The sequence below is a fragment of the Rana temporaria genome, chromosome 6 (assembly GCF_905171775.1).
Source record: "Rana temporaria chromosome 6, aRanTem1.1, whole genome shotgun sequence".
Lineage (NCBI taxonomy): Eukaryota > Metazoa > Chordata > Amphibia > Anura > Ranidae > Rana > Rana temporaria.
Genome location: NC_053494.1, coordinates 32,052,642 through 32,072,807, shown reverse-complemented (window position 1 = coordinate 32,072,807; position 20,166 = coordinate 32,052,642). Strand labels below are relative to the sequence as shown.

Genomic DNA, 20,166 nt, shown 5'->3' with positions numbered 1-20,166 from the left:
CGCTGCGTTATAGTGTGAATGCAGCCTTAGGGTTAGTGTCACGATGTCCCTCATCCCTGCAATAAACCATTGCGCCAGGGGCAGCCTTCCTTCCTGCCCACTCCTTATCCCGGCCCTGCTACTCAGTATTAGGTGGGTGAACATAATGTTATGGCTGATCGGGTATATTTACTACGAAGAGGTAATTGCAGGATCCTTCCTTTTTTTGAACAGTGTAAAAATAATTAAAATCAAGTAAAATAAATAAATACAAAAAAAAAATTTTTTTTTAAAGCGCCCCGTCCTAACGAGCTTGCGCGCAGAAGCAAACGCAAATTGTGAGCAGCGCCCGCATATGAAAACATGCAACCTGTAGAATTTTTTTTAAACGTCGCCTATGGAAATTTTTAAGGGTTTAAAATTTGACGCCATTCCACGAGCGGGCGCAATTTTAAAGCGTGACATGTTGGGTATCAATTTACTTGGCGTAACATCATCTTTCACAATCTAAAAAAAAATGGGCTAACTTTACTGTTGTCTTATTTTTTTTTTATTAAAAAAAGTGTTTTTTTTTTCCCAAAGACCGCTGCGCAAATACGGTGTGACAAAGTATTGCAATGACCGCCATTTTATTCTCTAGGGTGTTAGAAAAAAAAATATGTTTGGGGGTTCTAGGTAATATTCTAGCAAAGAAACGCAACTTGTAAACACAGAGTCTGAAAATCACGCTTGGGGCTGAAGTGGTTAAATTTGCAGTTTTATAGCCTTTTTGCTGTTTACAGTCATTCCCACTGTCAATCTCTAAGCTAAAAATAACCACTTTTTTTTTTTTTCTTGGAAAACGAAATATAGAAGTGTGCAGATCTTGGCAGCATGTAAATGAGCCAGTAACTGTATAATATTTTTAGTGATGTCGGAACCAGTCCATACTAGCCGTGCTATATTTAGACGCTAATCTGAAACGTGTAATAATAATAATCTTATAACTGTCAGACAGCCGGCTAAAGACATTTATATTCATCGAGATATGGTTAGAATGGCATCCAGCAGGCCTGGCGTCGGTGGGGGTGGGGAGTCCGATGTGGGAACAATCTGACCACCAAAACCTTTTTTTTTTTTTTTTTTTATTTTTTTTTTTTACAGAAACAGAAATGCTTGGTTTTCCCGGATATGAATATTTATAATCGTGCAGAAAGTAGGACTTCTATGAGGACATAGAAGTAAATGGCCAATAATATCACCTTTTGATGTAGAGCTGCATCAAAGAATCAGATTGCGATTCTAACCCCCCCCCCCCCCCTCGCGATCTTAACCACTTAAGCCCCGGACCATTATACAGCCAAATGATCGGGCCACTTTTTGCGGTTCGGCACTGCGTCACTTTAACCACTTAAGCCCCGGACCAAAATGCAGGTAAAAGGACCTGGCCAGTTTTTGCGATTTGGCACTGCGTCGATTTAACTGACAATTGCGCGATGTGGCTCCCAAACAAAATTGGCATCCTTTTTTTCCCACAAATAGAGCTTTCTTTTGGTGGTATTTTTGCGCTATAAACAATAATAGAGCGACAATTTTGAAAAAAATCCAATATTTTTTCCTTTTTGCTATAATAAATATCCCCCAAAAATATATAAAAACACGTTTTTTTTTTCCCCTCAGTTTAGGCCGATATGCCAAGCGTTTATCGATTGGTTTGCGCAAAGTTTATAGTGTTTACAAAATAGGGGATAGTTTTTTTTTTTGGCGATGATCAGCGATTTTTTTTTTTTCCGTGACTGCGACATTATGGCGGACACATCGGACAATTTTGACACATTTTTGGGACAATTGTCATTTTCACAGCGAAAAAATCTATAAAAATGCATGGTTTACTGTGAAAATGACAATTGCAGTTTGGGAGTTAACCACTAGGGGGCGCTGAAGGGGTTAAGTGTGACCTCATATGTGTTTCTAACTGTAGGGGGACGATCAATGACAGCGCCACAGTGAAGAACGGGGAAGCTGTGTTTACACACAGCTCTCCTCGTTCTTCAGCTCCGGGGACCGATCGCGGGACTCCAGTGGCGATCGGGTCCCGCGGTCACGGAGCTTCGGACCCACGGCTGGGCACTTAAAGAGGACGTACCTGTACGTGCTTGTGCCCAGCCATTCTGCCGACGTATATGTGCAGGAGGTGGTCCTTAAGGCTGCATTCACACTAAAACGCAGCGTATTTTGCCGCGACAAATTGCGGCGTATTGTACCACGAAACGGGTCGTTTTAACCTTTTTTTTTTTTTTTTTTTACAACACATTGTTGTCTATGCCGAAAGCCACCTGGAAAAAAAAGGTCCGGGACTTGTTTTCAGGTGGCAGGCGTACGGCGTTCGGCGTGAGATGTGAACCATCTCATAGACAACAATGTAAAATCGCCCCTCCAGCGGCACGAGCGTCGGGCGTAAATACGTCAAGGTGTGAATGCAGCCTAAGTGGTTAACTGACAATTGGCGGTCGTGCGATGTGGCTCCCAAACAAAATTGACGTCCCCCCCCCCCCCCCCCCTTTTTTTTTTTTTTTTTTTTTTTCGTGACTGCGACATTATGGCGGACACTTTTGACACCATTTTGGGACCATTGTCATTTTTACAGCGATCGGTGCTATAAAAATGCACTGGCAGTGAAGGGGTTAATCTGTAGGGGGCGCTAAAGGGGTTAAGTGTGACCTAGGGCATGTTCTAACTGTTGGGGGGGCGTGGCTTGCCGTGACACATCACTGATCGCTGTTCTCGATGACAGGGAACAGACGATCACTGACAGTGTCAGCTAGGCAGAACAGGGAGATGTTGTGTTTACACTAACCTCTCCCCGTTCTTCAGCTCTGTGACCCGATCGCGGGACACCGACAGCGATCGGGTCCTGCGGTCACAGAGCTCGCTGGCGCGCAACCACACTTCTCGCATCTTAAAGGGGACGTGTATATATACGCCTATATGCTCAGCCGTGCCATTCTGTCGACGTAAATAGTCGTGCGCCGGTCGGGAACCGGTTAACAAAGCCAAGTTTATGACGGAGATGAGGAGAAACGGTGCAGCACTTCCTCCTTTTTAGAGAGTGAGAGAGATCGAGAGGTCATTTGTATCAGAGACCCTAGAGAATAAAATGACGGTTGTTGCAATATTTTATGTCGCGCTGCATTTGCGCTGCGGTCTTTCAAACGCAATTTTTTGGGAAACGGAACACTTTCATGAATTAATAAAAAACGAAACGGTAAAGTTAGCCGAATTTTTTTTGTATAATGTTAAAGATGATGTTACACCGCAAGAATCGTGATTTTTATTTTAAGCAAAAAAAAACTTGAAGGCGATGAAAAAACCTGCTGTCTCCTTGGGATGACTCGGCTGACGTCATCTTCCGAATCTCTGCCAACTCCACAGCTTGGCCCTGCTGGATACACCACGCAACTGTTCAATGACAGATCCACACAGCATATCTGATGAACCAGAAGGTTTAATGAAGAAACCTAGAGGGGTTTTTTTTTTTTTTTTTTATCAAGATTGTTTTTTCACCCAAGATTCACACTTTTTCTACATGAGACTACATTAAAAAATATGTAAATCTTGGGTAAAAACCCAATCTTGATAAACTTTCTGGTTTATCAGATATGCTACATGGATCTGTCATTGAACATTTTATAGACTCCATAGATCACAATGCTAACTGTGTGGATGCTCTGATGCATTTCATACCACAGCTCTCAGATATCTTGGTGTAAAACGCGTCAAGACATTCAGACGTTGTTGTTAACATTGTGATTTGTTTCTTTGGATATTCTGCATAGACTTATTTTTGAGGCATCACCTTGATGGCGGTTAACTTAAAGGCCCAGATCCACAAAGAACTTGCGCCGGCGTATCTATTGATCTGCCGCATAAGTTCTAAGATGCCCCGTCGTATCTTTGTTTTGTATCCACAAAACAAGATACGACTGAATGTGGGCTCGATCCGACTGACGTACGTCGTCGGATCTTCAATGCATATTTTTGCTGGCCGATAGGTGGCGCTTCCGTTGATTTCCGCGTAGAGTATGCAAATTAGCTAGATACGCCGTTCCTCAAACGTACGTCCGCCTGGCGCATTTTTTTACGTTGTTTACATAAGGCTTTTTTTGGCATAACGTTACCCCTGGGTCTATGAGGCGTACGCAATGTTAAGTATGGACGTCGGGACAGCGTCAAATTTTCCGTCGTTTGCGTAAAACGTTCGCGAATAGGGCTTTGTGTAAATTACGTTCATGTCGAAAGCATTTACTATTTGCGACGTGATTTCAAGCATGCGCACTGGGATACCCCCACGGACGGTGCATGCGCCATTAAAAAAAAAAACGTAATTTACGTGGGGTCAAGATGAATTACCATAAAACACGCCCACATCTTATCCATTTGAATTGCGCGCCCTTACGCCGACACCGTTACACTACGCCGCCGTAACATACGGAAACTACGCTCTAAGTTACGGCGGCGTAGCGTATCTGAGATACGCTACGCCTGCCTAAAGATAGGCAGATCTTTGTGGATCTGGGCCAAAGAGTTCAGATCCCCAATATCGCCCATAGACATGAAAACCACTGCCTGACTCAAGTGATAGTTTCTGCATTGGGAGATGATCATCTCATGCCTATGGGCACCTATGGATAATAAATGACCGTTGTCTGCTCTGGCTGATTAAGGCTCCATATATCGCCACCCTGAGGCTGGTGTTATTTTAAGGGGGGGTGACCACCTGCTTGGCAAATCTTTTGTGAAATAATTTTTTAATAAGGGCTGATAAAAAATAGCGCTATAATAGCTCTAAGGCCTCGTACACACGACCGAGAAGTTTTTCCCTGACGAGATTCTTGGCAAGAAACTCTTGCCGCCCGAGTGTACTGACTTTCATTTCAAAAGAACCCCGGTTCTCTTGGAAGGAAAGAACGTGGTGGCATCATCACGTTTCACCCTAACTATGCCGTGGAAGCTACCGCGCATGCGTCAAAGTCATTTCGAGCATGCGCGGGTTTCCACGGCGACAGGTAAGTATACACACTCTCGGGTTTCTCGGAAACCGGCAAACGAGAATCTCGACGAGAAAAAAAGAAAGCAGGTTCTCTTTTTTTTTTTTTTTTTTTTTTTCGCGTCGAGATTCTGGCCAGATTTCCAGACAAGAAACCTGAATACCTCGTACACACGAGCGGGAATCTCGGCAAGAAGCAGTTTTCTTGCTGTTTTTTGCCGTGTGTACGAGGCCTTACAGTGGTACAATACCCCAACAATGCACAGTAGCATAAAGTGTGTTTTTGCATATTTGTTCATTTAACAGATACAAGGTAGATTTGGTAAGATGTCAAACAATAGAACCAGAACAAGGGAAAAACTGCTTTATATATTGACTCTCATGTGACAAGGACATTGTCATTCTATTTTGTTTTGTTTGCATGCAGATGTTACTGTGGCAATTGCTTCCCATACAACAGAATTTATATCTGGTTATATATTTATATGCAGCAAATGTCACTGACTTGTAGATCTAAATCTGTAGATTATGCAGTAAGGCACACGGCACTCTGTTTTTGTAAAGAATCTCACACTGCCTGTTATGTCCACAGGAAATCCGACGGCGGTGAGGCTTTCAATCAGGATGAATCGCCATGTGAACCGCAAGGTGAGCAGCTAAAATAATCCTTTCAGTCCTCTCCACTGTAAGCATGCTTATGTGTTTTTCTGTCAATACGCATCCTCTACATACATCTCTTTAACCATTTAACCACTTCCCCCTGCTCCCCCTCCCGCCACCCTCTGGTGCTCTTCCGCTTTTGCCCGTGCAATTGGCGACCTGGAGAATGAACCCGCCGCCGGTGGAAGTTTACCATAGAGCTGACTGAGGACCAGATGGTCCCTGGTCATCTCTATGACCCTTGGAGACCAGAAGTGACATAATAATGTCACTTCTGGCTCTGATGTGTGTGTTTGTGTGTGTTTTTTTTTTTTTGGAAAACCTGAGATCTATATTTATTTCAGTTCTTTGATCTCAGGTTTTCCAGCATAGAGGAGCGATCTGGGGACTTATAGACGCCAGGTCTCTGCATAAAGAAGACCTGGCATGCCCTATTCTTATTACAAGGAATGTAAATATTCCTTGTAATAAGATAAAATAAACTGTTGACGTTTTATATAAATCCTGTATAAAATTAATAAATATGTAGGTCGTGTCTGCGTATGTAAACGACATTCAAACCATGCGTGAGGTATCGGTGCGAACGTTAGAGTGAGCGCAATATTTCTAGCACTCCTTTAACTCTAAACTGGTAACCCGTAAAAATGTTTAACGTGTAGCCTATGGAGATTTTTAAGTAACGAAGTGTGTCGCCATTCCACGAGTGTGCGCAATTGTAGAGCGTGACATGTTGGGTATCTATTTACTCGGTGTAACATCATCTTTTGATATTCTACCAAAAAATAGCTGCACGAATACCATGTGACATAAAAAGTAACAGCTGCCATTTTATTCTTTAGGGTGTCTGCTAAAAATATATATATATATATATATATATATATATATATATATATATATATATATATATATATATATATATATATATATATATATATATATATATATATATATATATATATATATATATATATATATATATATATATATATAGTAAATAACTGTGCAATGCTTTGGGCCGGAAACATAATTATCGGGTTCTCATAAGTGGGACAATATATAGAATCAAATGTATACTTTTTGTTCAATTTTTTTTGTCTTTTTTTTTTTTTGTCTGTAGATTGCATAGAATAAGACAGTATATTTTTTTTTTCTATATAAAAAGCTGTATAGTCACCATCAGTGATCATTGTATTCTGCCAGTAGGGAATGCAATTGCGCTGCAGGAGGGATTCCCCCATCAACACTCATTGTGTTGATGGGGGAATCAAGGAATTTGGGTTGAAGAAAAGAATACTGCATAATGTAAGGCCTGCCTAAATCTGATTGATCTGACAATATGGATGCTTCTTACCGTTGACACCATGATAAATAAGGCCTGACAGCCGTTGGCACCAACCACCAAATATATTTTAGAGTTTTTATTATGTAACTTGCATTAGGAAAATGAAACGTAGAAGTTACTTGTCTATGAGCTGGAACGGTGTTGCTGCCCTGTAAACCACAACACATAAGGTGTGAAGGGGATCTTAAAGTGTTTCTAAACCCACAACAGTAAAATCAGTCTATATATGTAGTAAAGCACGCTTGTTATACTCGCTGAGGAACCAAAGGGGTTAATCCTCTGTATTGTGTAAAAAGGCTGTTTGATCCTGTCTTCTCTGACCCGCCCCTTCTTCCACAGTTCTGAATCCATCTCCTGATGAGACAGAGCCTTGGGGGCAAGTTGCACATTTGCTCAGTTTGGTGTGTATTTCTAATTTGGATTTGTGTTTATTTTCCTTGGAGTGGAGCATGTGATCAGCACAGGGCCAATAAGCACTGTCTAGGCAGAGGGTCAGGGGTCCTGCAGCCTCATAGGACAGTGAGGGGAGAATGAACATGCCTCCTACAAGCTTTAACTAGACACTGATGGAAGTCACAAGACTGCTATATACTGCTGATGAGAAAAGGTATTTAGCAGTTTATATTTAAAGCGGTGGTTCACCCTAAAAACTACATTTTTTTATTCCACTGCCCCCCCACATTACAATTCGATTAAGGCTCTTATTATTTTTTCCATGCTGTACATACCTTAGTACAGCATATTCACCCGTGCATCCGGGTTGCGAGTCCCGCGGGAGTGGGCGTTCCTCACATGTGTTTGATTTAAATAACATTTTGCCCAAAAACGAGCTCCCCCCCGTCGCGTAAGCCGCGTAACGGTTGGCGAAAGGAGCCGAACGTCGAGTCGGCGCTATACTGCGCATGCGCATCGCCGTTCGGCTCCTTTCGCCAATCGTGACGCGGCTTACGCGACGGGGGGGAGCTCGTTTTTGGGCAAAATGTCAATCAAACACATGTGAGGAACGCCCACTCCCGCGGGACTCGCAACCCGGATGCACGGGTGAATATGCTGTACTAAGGTATGTAAAGCATGGAAAAAATAATAAGCGCCTTAATCAAATTGTAATGTGGGGGGGTAGTAGAATAAGAAAATGTAGTTTTTAGGGTGAACCACCGCTTTAAGCTATTGCATTTCCATGTTCTGTGTACTGTGGGAGACCAGACATCGTGAATTCAGGGTCCTGGGTTTAGTAACATTTAAAAAGTGATTGTAAAATCTTTGTTTTTGTGTTTTTTTGTTTTTGTTTTTTTTTTACTTCCAGAGATATTTATTTGTTTAAAACATTCAAACATGAAATACAAATTTCAATCGAGGCAACTGCAGAGCCTTTATGATTACAAGTAATAATAACAGTTCAGGTAAGGCTTATAGCTCTAAATTGTAATCCCTACGTGACACTCATGCCATAAGGTATTCTGGAACCTGGGGAGGCTCTCCCGGCACCCCAAATGGGTGCATAATGTGCCCGAAAAGCCACCTCCAGATACCTGGAGAGTACTTGTTGCCATAGATGGGCATTGAGCTTTGCGTATGGAAGAGTGGTTTAGGTGACTAGACTAGAGGGGAGGGCCCTTTGTCCTAAGTACCTAGTCTGGTGGGTCATGTCAATTGTAGTAGAGGGCCATAGAGTATAGGAGAGGGGGAGAGACGTTCTTTTTTTGTTTGTTTGTTTTTTAAATGACAAACATGTGTTTTCGTACCTGCTCTCTGCAGTTGGCATTGCATAAGGCAGCCCAGATCCTCCTCCTTCTTGGGTCCCTCTTTGGCTGCTTTTGGCCCCTCCTCCTATCGAGTGCCCCCACAGCAAGCAGCTTGCTACGGGGTCACCCAAACTGAGCTGCAACTCGTGTATCCATTTAGGACCTACCTCCTCTCTCCTGATTGGCTAACTGACTTTGACAGCTGCAGGACCCTATGGTACCGCTCCTGTGTCTCACACAATCAAGAAGGAGAGTCCTGGACGGCCAAGGGATTTGTGGACATCACTGGAAAGAGAGGGGGCTCAGGTAAGTATTAGGGGGTGCTGGGGAGGCTGCAGCATACAGAAGATGTTTTATCTTAACCACTTCCCGCCCGGTCAATAGTCAATTGATGTCCGGGAAGTGGTTCTGAAATCCTGACTGGACATCTATTGACGTCAGTCTGACACCCTGCATCTCCGATCTCGGTAAAGAGCCTCTGTCGGAGGCTCTTTACCACGTGATCAGCCGTGTCTAACCACGGCTGATCACGATGTAAACAGGAAGAGCCTTTGATCGGCTCTTCCACACTCGCGTCTGACAGACGTGAGTAGAGGAGAGCTGATCGGCAGCTCTCCTGACAGGAGGGGTTCGCGCTAATTGTTTATCAGCGCAGCCCCCCCCCCTCGGATGCCAGCACTGGACCACCAGGGAGTGCCCCCTGGTGCTCAATAGAGCAAAAATAGGCACAAAAAAAAAACAATATATTTTTTTTAACACAATTGATGCCAATCAGTGCCCACAAAGTGCCACCCAGTGTCCATCAGTGCCACCTCTTAGTGGCCATCTATGCCCAGTGCCCGCCTATGAGTGCCCATCAGTGCAGCATACCAGTGCCACCTCATCGGTGCCCATCAGTGCTGCCATCTCAGTGCACATAATTGAAGAAGAAAACTTACTTATTTACAAAAAAAATTAACAGAAAAAAATAAAAAAACATTTTTTTTCAAAAATGTTGCTCTTTTTTTAGTTGTTGCGCAAAAAATAAAAAAATCGCAGAGGTGATCAAATAACATCAAAAGAAAGCTCTATTTGTGGGAACAAAATAATACAAATTTCATTTGGGTACAGTGTAGCATGACCACGCAATTGTCATTCAAATTGCGACAGCGCTGAAAGCTAAAAATTGGCTTGGGCAGGAAGGTGCGTAAGTGCCTGGTATGGAAGTGGTAATGCATAAATTGCATTAAGATAAAAAACCTTCTGCCTTTTAATACTGGAGCCATGTTGTTCTAGCAGTCCCGTCAGCGGTGGCAACAAGCCAGTGACAGAATCACTAATAGAGCGGAGAGAACACTCATCAGCTCCTACAACTCTTCTCCCGGCAATGTTTTGCTCCATCGCTCTGTAACATTTCAGTGAGGGAGGGAAGCCATAGAAGCCGGTTAAGGATCTCTTCAGCAACCCAGTTGCTGTTGACTTGACATGACACCAGTGACAGGATAGTCAGTGTGACATGGGCCGTATGGTCCCAACACACGATCCGAATATCGGACGAAAACGATCGCCCGATGAAGAATCGTACGATTTTCGGATCGTGTGTACACTACTTTCGAGAGCCGATCACGACAGTTCATCCGATATTATTCGATCGGACATGCACGAAAATTTTCCTTGTACGATTTTCGTTTAGTCAGTACAGTTGTCGTCCGACAATACAAAAACATTACAACACATGACATCACTTCCGATTTATTTTTTTCGGTCGTACAAGAATTTTCGTGACTTTAATAACCTATTTCATTTTACTTGCGACTATTAAGCGAAAAAAGTCGTACGATATTCGGATCGTGTGTACGGGCCATTAGGAACCCTGCAGACTCCTTCTTTTTTTTTTTTTTTTTTTTTTTTTTTTTTTCTGTTCTTGGCACGAAGAACACATCTATTTGAGAATTCGGATTCCATTTTCTAAAGATCTGAGAACCCCCCTTGGTAAATTCTTATTTTCAGCAAGGGCACCTTATCCTATATATTCTTTGCATTTAGCCGAATGTACAATACTAATAAATCATTTGTCTTACTATGAAGACCACATTACAATGCATTAGGGAAAGTTATTGACTAGAAGCCAGATTTAATTAAAGCGTAAACATCATCTGCTCTTTTAGGTGCCTCATTTGGCTCGGTAATACAGAGGCTTTCATGTAAGAACTGTATTAATGTGATGAGGAAATCACTTTCCACCACCTTTTTCTATTTGGTAATTTCATGCCTGGCTACATCAGTCGGCGTGTCCTGCTGAGATTCCCATTCTTTGTACATAGAAAAACTCTTCACACCGTGCTTATCGCACTCTGATGTCACTTGAAAAGTGAATATTTATATCTGCTGGCACAGATCTGACAAACAGGTGGCATGAAAGACGGGCCAATTATTATGTAATGTGAATCCTCCTTCTAAAATCCAGAATATTTTGTCTGTAGGCTCTTTTAGGTTACGTTCAGAAAGGACGCTTTTTTTATACCAGCATGCAGCTGGTATAAAAAGTCAATATTTCAATATTGACCTTGTTCACGCTAGGTTGCGTTAAAGGAGGGTATTGTTTTCATTACATACTATAATCCACCCAGAATCTATTTCTGTAGGATACTGTGCAAATATCCTTCAGCTGTTTTCGATATGACTTGCCACAGGCTGTGCGTGACACTTCCTTGTTCAGACCTGACATTAAAGCGGGAGTTCACCCATAAAAAATGTTTTACCCTTAGATTGATGCTCATTTTGTCAAGGGGAATCGGCTAGTTGTTTTAAAATCGAAGCCGTACTTACCGTTTTAGAGAGCGATCTTCTCCGCCGCTTCCGGGTATGGTCTTTGGGACTGGGCGTTCCTATTTTGATTGACAGGCTTCCGACGGTCGCATCCATCGCGTCACGAGTAGCCGAAAGAAGCCGAATGTCGGTGCGGCTCTATACTGCGCCTGCGCACCGACGTTCGGCTACTTTCGGAAAATCGTGACGCGATGGATGCGACCGTCGGAAGCCTGTCGGAAGACTGTCAATCAAAATAGGAACGCCCAGTCCCGCAGCCCATACCCGGAAGCGACAGAGAAGATCGCTCTCTAAAACGGTAAGTACAGCTTCGATTTAAAAAAAACTAGCCAATTCCCCTTGACAAAATGAGCAGGAATCTAAGGTTAAATAATGTTATTTCCGGGTGAACCTCCACTTTGAAGCAGAAACTTTCCCAAAAAATCCCCAGCCAATTAAAACCTAAAAAAGGTGGTTTTGTTGCAATACCCGCCTTCATCCTGGAGGTTTCCCTGCAGTAGTTCTTTTCCTCCACTAGATGTCCTTAGTCTTCCAGAGTGATGTCCATGTTTCTCAGATCCCAGGGTGTCATGGACCTGCCCCCAACCTGTGACTGGACCGTGAAAAGAAAAGCAGCGCAGTGATCAGCTCCTCTTTCTTTCACTTTGCTAGTTCTTGCTATCAACCGGTCACTGGCTGAAGAAGGAACCAATGAGCTGTTCCGACATGCGTCCTGCCTCTGACACACTTCCTGTCCACTTCCTGTTTGTGTTCCATGCTGGTTTCTGTCTCGCTTCCTCTGACATCACCCCCAGGCTCTCCAACATAGACTTTATCTGTCAGGATTCAAATGCTTGGAGCACCCTGGATATACACATTTTTCTTGCTATCAACATGCTTCTTGTCAACACATGAACTGGTTATTATACAGGATTCATAAAGCACTAACAGTTTGCGCAGCACTTTAAAAATGTAAAGGGTGATGGTACAGTTACAACACAATAAAATACAAGCGGGTTAGAAGGGCCCTGCTCATAAGGGCTTACAATCTAATCGGGTGGGGCAAGTGGTACAAAGGGTAATAAGTGTGGGGGATGAGCTGATGGAAGAGTTAAAAGTTCAGTTGTTAATTGGAGGCATGATAGGCTTACTTTAATAGATGAGTTTTCAGGGTTCACCTAAAGGTGCCCAAAATAGGAGATAGACTGAGGTAGAGAATTCCAGGGGATGGGAGAAGTCCTGGAGATGAGCATGAGAGGAGGAGACTAGCGAGCATGAGTTCTTGAGAATAGCGGAGAGGGCGGTTTGGGTGATATTTGAAGACAAGATTGGCTCCTTCTCCCTGTTTCTTTCTGAGCTTTACTGTGGAGGAATGTTAACAAGTCAAACCTGTAAAGGGGAACTAATACCATACACCCTCCCCACCCCCCCTGGTCCCCACTGTATTTACCTCTATAGGTGATGTGCTTTAAGTGCCTACACAGCCAGTGCAGCAGTCTGGGGATTTGTAATCCCCCCCCCCCCCCCTTCTTCCCCTCCATTTTGTAGGGCTTCCGGGACAGACCAGAGCAATTCCAAATGGTCATTAGGGTCACATGCCGGCATTGACCAATCACAATCGCTGTGATTTTTCCCAGAAGCCCCATGGAGAGAAGAGCGGAGATTTCAAATTCCTGGACCACTGCACCGGCTGAGTGGGTGCTGACGGCACATCACACAGAGGTAAATACGCATGGAGTGTTGCGGAGGGAGGTCAGTTGGAGGTGTTAAGTCGCCCCTCCCCCTGTGCGTGCCGCCCGACCCGCCCCTCAACACATACGACGGTCGATACTTTTGGTCCGGTCCGGTGAGCTGTTTGGCCACGCCACGAGCCAGCTAGCACCTTTTCGGAGGACGATTTTGTTCTACTTTCTGCTATTTAGAGGTAGACGGCTCGGCTCACTGGCTATGTGGGTTGAAGCCCTGCCACCAATATGCCACCTGACCTCTTGCATTTCTTATGCTAATGACTGGTTTTAGATGTTTTATTTTTTTTATATATCGTGCAATTTTGTTGTTTATGTCATTTGTGTGTTTATACCTCTGTTGTGGAATTCAAAGGGAAAAAAGGGAGGACCAGTGCATTGCTAGATGTTTATACCTCTAAAAACTGTAACAGAAGCTGTAATGTCCTGGCTTCCATAAATAAAGATTATATATAAAAAAAATATGGCATGGACTTGGGGAGTGAGAAGGGTATTGGGCAGGGATATGCAATTAGCGGACCTCCAGCTGTTGCAGAACTACAAGTCCCATGAGGCATAGCAAGACTGACACCCAGAGGCATGATGGGTCTTAAATGTGTGATAAATAAGGGGGAGGGCAATGGCGCTTGCTAATAATCAAGATAATACCATAACAATACAAAAAACGAAACTTCTAGAATCCTGCTGTGGTCACAATCCAAATGTTCAATCAATTGAGCCAGAAAATTTGTGTCACTCCTGATCAATATCGCCCACCATCAATCAACAGGATGAAATGGGGGGGGGGGGGGTGAACTTGAGTGATGTTGTTAATGTGAACCACTTGGGTGGTATAAAGGATATCACCAAATGATGATAAAAATCGATAATGTGAAAATGCGCTGAAATAACTAAATATTAAATAAATGATATGATGACAACCATATAACATAATAGTAAACAAGTGAATTCATAAATAAGAGGCATACAAATGATTAAAAGATAACGTGAGTCTCTGTGCACGCTCCACACTCCAAGATATGTGCAAAAATAAAAAACACGGCTGAGGATGGAGGTGTTGAGGCGCTTGGTTAATGTAAAAGTTGATCTATTCTAATATGGCAATCTATAAATTAAATATAAAATATATATATGAAGTGCAATATTCAGTGTTTATAAGTTAACAGCAATGCATAGCCTGATCCTGATCTCCAAAATAAATAGAATGAATAGATATATTAGTGCAAAGTGCAATAATAAAAATGGAATAGAATAAATATAATGGTCATTCAGTGATACCGTCAATAAATTTAATAAAAACATGTAGTAAAAACGTACATAAACAAAGGACAATACAAGCATGTAAAACACGGATATCCCCGCTCTCGGCCGCGAGCGGAGATGACGTCACCGATGGCTCTCCTCACTCCCTTGCGCGTTACGCGGCTGTGCAAAACCTCTGCTCTTAAGAAGGGGGCTTTGTCCTCAAAGCATGTCAGCTGGTGACATCATACGTTTGGACCTATGGGGTTCAAGGGCTGGTTTCTGGATCTATGATATGCTATGGTTTACATTTGGTGTGTGAGTACAATTTGTATATTTTACCTTTTTAATAAAGAGCTGTGTATAATCCACTAGGCCTTTGCTCCCTTTGTTTTTTGTTGTGTGTAGAGTTTGACGAATGCATTTGATCTATAGTTGACCACCTCCTAAGCGGCATCAGGCTGATTTTGCATTTCCATTGACTTGTATAGGGAGCAGGGGCACCATCATGAATTATGGGGCCCCTTACACAGCTTCCGGCATGGGCCCCCTGGAGCAAAGAACCGGGGGTGCTGTCGCCTCCAATTGAGAAGGGGGGGGGGTGCTGCCACTAATTAAGAAGTGGGGGGGGGGGTGCTGCCACTGCAAATTGAGGTCTGGGGGCTGTGGGTGCTGACGAACAAAAAAAGGGGGGGTTGCCCTGGGGACCTCTGAGCCCCTTAAAATAAAGGGATAAAATATATATATATATATATATATATATATATAATATTCTGTTATAAAAAGGGGGGTTTGCCATCTGGGGACCTCTGGGCCCTTTAATAAAAATAAAAAAAATGCATCCCCCTGATAGGGAGAGAAGCGGTTCTGCCGTGAACATCGGTCCTCCGACACGGGACCTTAAGCAGGGTATACACAGGGATTTTTTTTTTGTTCAACCAGTGGGTGAAGTGGGACAGAATATCACATCCACACAAGAGATATGGATGCAGGGATTTTCGCATTTCCCCCACCACGCTATTTTATTCTGACAGTGGGGACTCCGCCTCCCGATATTCCAGCAGGACCATTTCACAAAAGTCGGTCTAACGACTGACTTCTGTTGAACTGATGGGTACACATGTACTGAAATTTGTCTGTTTCCTGCTGAACTGGCTAAATTTCGATATGGTGTATACCCAGCTTTAAAGTTTGTTATACCCATATCATCTTATTTCCTGCCCTTTGAGGGGATTAACCTTCACAGCAAGTGCAATGGCGGCTCCCATGTTTGGCCAGATTCATACAAATCTCTTTCTTGTATTTCCCATACTGCATTTATTCTCCGTAAATGTACAATACCATCAAAACAAATGCTGCCAGGGAAACAGAAGGGTTAATAATTGTTTTATTACTGTAATAAGTCAGATATTTGACTGTAGGAAAGCGGAGCTGCGGGGTAGTAATCTCGCTTCCAAAAGGCTATTGAAATCCATTTAATTTCACTCGAACTTTATAATATTGCGGAGAGCACATCGGGCGCCGTCACAATGAAACCCATCTCCCAGACAAGCACTATGATACGTGTTTAGTGGAGCGCCAGCTAATGTATGCTAATTCCTCGCACAGTGATGATCTCCTTTCTCTCCTTCTGCGCTTGGATTGTGAGCAGAATACGCTATCGTCTGCGTTCTATTTATAGGCCCAATTGTCTGGAGAATGAGAAGCTTTCATCAAAATATTCAGATTTTACGCCTCGGTGTAATTCATTTTTAATTCGTTTTCTCTCAGCTGGCATTTTCTTTTGCTTTTTTTTTATTACATTTTTTTTATTTTTTTACAAAACGCCAGTAAGGTTGGCCCCTTGAAACCTTTAATTATATTTTGAAGAGATATTATGCTCCAAAATGATTTATTTTTGCAGTTAAGTAAAACGTTTTTTCTATACGCATTGCATAGTAGTCATGCAGTTTGACCATTAGGTGGTAGCGTTCTATTACCCCCCAATTAAAGCTGAACTCCATAAACAAAACCTTAATTGAAATGTGTGTGTGTATATACATTTATGCAGTGGTTTACATATACCGGTACATTGTACAGGCCAAATATATTTCTTAATAGTCCCAATGGATATATGTGCACCAAATGTTTGTTTGTAGTTTGTAAAGTAGCAGTTCCATTATAACTGGTACCATTTAACCACTTAAGTACCAAGCCTATTTATGACACTTGTTGTTTACAAGTTTAAATCAGTATTTTTTGCTAGAAATCTACTTTAATTTATTTATATATATATATATATATATATATATATATATTCACTCGAGTATAAGCCAAGTTTTTCAGCACATTTTTTTGTGCTGAAAATCCCCCCCTCGGCTTATACCAGAGTCCCTTTTTTGCGCCTGGTTCCCACAGAGTTTGGGGACCCGGTATCGGCCAGCTGTAGGTTTCCTGGACTTGGCACACATGTAGCCCCACTCTTCCTCTACAAGTGTGCAAAGTTTGTTGTATGGGGAACCTACGGCCGTGGAGCGTCGATTTTTTTTTCAAAGCTGGGCACAGTGAGGCATGGGCACATGGACACCCTAGGCTTATACTTGAGTCAATACATTTTCCCATTTTTTTGTGGTAAAATTAGGTGAAACTTGGGTTGGCTTAAACTCGAGTATATACACTGTGTATGTGTATATGTGTGTGTGTGTGTGTGTGTGTGTGTGTGTGTGTGTGTGTATATATGTATGTAAAAAAAGTGTATATACAATATTGCGCAAACGAAATATTGGGTGTAAATCAGGCTGCCAACATACCATATGGATATAAGGTGAAAAATGTGAAAAAGAAAATGTAGCGCCCAAAAAAATAATAATAAAGACCCCTAAAAAAGGGTGAAATAGATGTGTACTCAGAAGGTAAGTGGCCTAAAGTCTAAGCCTAATACCACATAATACACAATAGTGAAATTGTGAAATTAATTAATTGATACAAATCCGTGCTGTAGAAATCAGCAAGTAGGTATACATATGTGGAATACCTGTTGTGTAGTCACATATATGCAAACAAATGTGTAATATATACAGCAATGTGATATGAAACAAAAACTGGATGTTTGATACTAAAACGATGCAGAGTCAGTTGTAAAGACAATCTTCCAATAGCAACATTCCACTATTCCACTATTAATCAGGTGTGCCTCAAAGGCCTCAACCCAATCATGCAAATACACAAAGTCTGCTGGAAAACGTGGGTTCTAAGTAGTACATATAAACTTCCAGTGTTGGGTGGAGCAGGTATCTTCAATGTTAGAACTCTTCAGTATCGGACAAATAAATGGATAAATAAACGGGTGGGTACCCTTACCAGAGTTGGTGGACCCTCTCAACCACCATACGGTGGGAGGGTCATCAAGGCTTGTATAGACCGATTGTCTGGGTCCAGGGGTCCTCACTCCGCGTGTCCAATCCAGAAATGGTTACTGAAGCACTTGTTCTTTCAAATTGGATAGCTGGGATCGATTGATCGATAATGGCTCAAAAACACCCAAAGTAGTAAGAGAAAAAAAATAGAGGTGCTCCTCATAGTGTAAAAACATTTAATAAAAACGTTGCAAATATACACTCGTGGCAAAAATTGCAATAAATATAAAATATGAAAAAACTTCAAATGACCACACATGAGAAAAGTCACTCTGCTAACAATCAAAAATGAAAAAAATAGCAAAAAGTATAAGTACAGCAGCGAACTCCCACCTTGGATAAAGGTGTAGGGAGTGTACCAACAAAGTTTGAGAATGCAATGGGGATGCAATGGAGTAATCACCCGACCGGTTTCGTCGCTAACGGACTTCGACTGGGGTATCTGGTCCTCCTATGCTCCCCCCATTGCATTAAATACCTTGAATCCAGGTCCCTGATTGCTGGCATCTGTTCGTCCATAATCGGCGTGCGTTCCATAACACGGAACTGCAGGCATCACCTGCGCTCCTAAAGCCGGAAGTAGCAGGGCGGGGCTTGGCGTCATAACGCCCAACGTCAAGACGTGTCATCGTCAAGACACAAGATGACTCAGTCACTCCCCTTCTCTGTGGTGTGCAGAAGATAGTCTGCCGACCAATGGGCATCCATCAGCAGCCCTTCCGCAGCGTCATGACGTCAGCGCCGTCACGCCGCGTTCCACGATGCGCTTCAGGCATGTCTCAAGCAAACGTCAGCATTAACATACAAACGTTCTCGGACACCTAGCGTCATGTATCAGCCCAGAGGTAGCAAAGAGCCCACCGGGGTGGATAGAGATCACTCCAAGTCATCCCAAACTACTAGGACTTAACAAGGGACCAATATAGGTATATAATATACAATACTATATATGAACCAGATGAAAGTAAGCAATCATGGTAATGGACTCAAGGACCCACTAAAGATGTATACAACGAATAATCACAGAACCAATTAAAGAGATACAGACATATATATAACATCTTCAAAAAGTTAAAAAAAAATTTTTTTTTTTTTTATTTTGGTTGTTATTTAGTTGTTTCCTCTAGATCCCAAAAAAGTAAACTAATCAGGAGAAACAATCTTGGCTGTAATAAACATAGGCGATTCCAAGAGTCAAAAAATCATAAAAAAATATGAAAAATAATGATTTAAAAAATCAGGACTGATTAATAAATGTATTCACGTCCCATTCGACATTGAGTCCAAATGGGGCGTAACTTTTAAGAGTGTATATCCAATACACTTCTAACTTCGAGACCCCTCTAATACTAGATTCACCCCTCCAGTGTGGCACAAATTTGTCAATGATCAAAAAAGAGGTGCCTGTCAATGACTTATTGTGGACCTGTAGGTAGTGTCTGGGCACTGTATGTTTATCGTTGCCTTTCTTGATTTTTGCAACATGTTCACCTACCCTTGTGGAAAAACTGCGGATAGTACGACCCACATATTGTTTTCCACAAGGGCAGGTGATCAAATAAACTATGTATGTAGAAGCACAGGTGGAAAATTGCTTCATGGGATAGTCCATCTGAGTGATACTAGACCGGAAAGAAATGCTTTTCTTCCTCCCATGTATGTTTTCAAGGCATACCTTACATTTCCTGCATGGGTGGAAGCCTTTGGATAAGGGAAAGAAAATAGTTTTTTTAGGCGGATCAATGACATTGGGGGCAACTTGATTTTTTAAGGAAGAAGCCCCCCTATAGATCACTGTGGCATTGCTTGGCAAGGAAGGTCCCAACACTTGATCTTCTTTGAGGATCCCCCAATGTTTACAAATGATATTTTTAATTTGTTTATGTTGACCCGAGAACGTAGTAAAAAATGCGTTCCTAAATTTGGGATCTGGTGGTGCTCTAGTCCTTTCAAGTGTGAGTGTTGTACGGTCAACCCTTCCTATGTGTTGGATTTCTTTTTCAATTTCCTCCCTCGAATATCCTTTATCTAAGAACCTCTGTTTCAAGATCTCTGCTTGTAAGTAGAAGTCTTTAGTGTCGGAACAATTACGTCGTATACGTAACAGCTGACTCTTAGGGATGGATTTCAGCCAGGCCGGATGATGACAACTATCCGTAGGGATATAGCTGTTACGGTCGGTGTTTTTGAAATATGTTCTAGTCATCAAACGGTCATTCTTGGCTTCAATGACGAGGTCAAGGAAATG

General features: G+C 42.4%; 1 protein-coding gene across 1 annotated transcript in view; it reads left to right on the top strand.

Moving 5' to 3' along the window:
* TEDC2 (tubulin epsilon and delta complex 2) overlaps positions 1-20,166 on the top strand; it is a 76,157-nt gene that overhangs the window by 13,671 nt on the left and 42,320 nt on the right. The window contains exon 5 of the mRNA XM_040356609.1: positions 5,598-5,653. Coding sequence (XP_040212543.1) covers positions 5,598-5,653 — 56 coding nt within the window. The remainder of the gene's footprint in view (positions 1-5,597; positions 5,654-20,166) is intronic.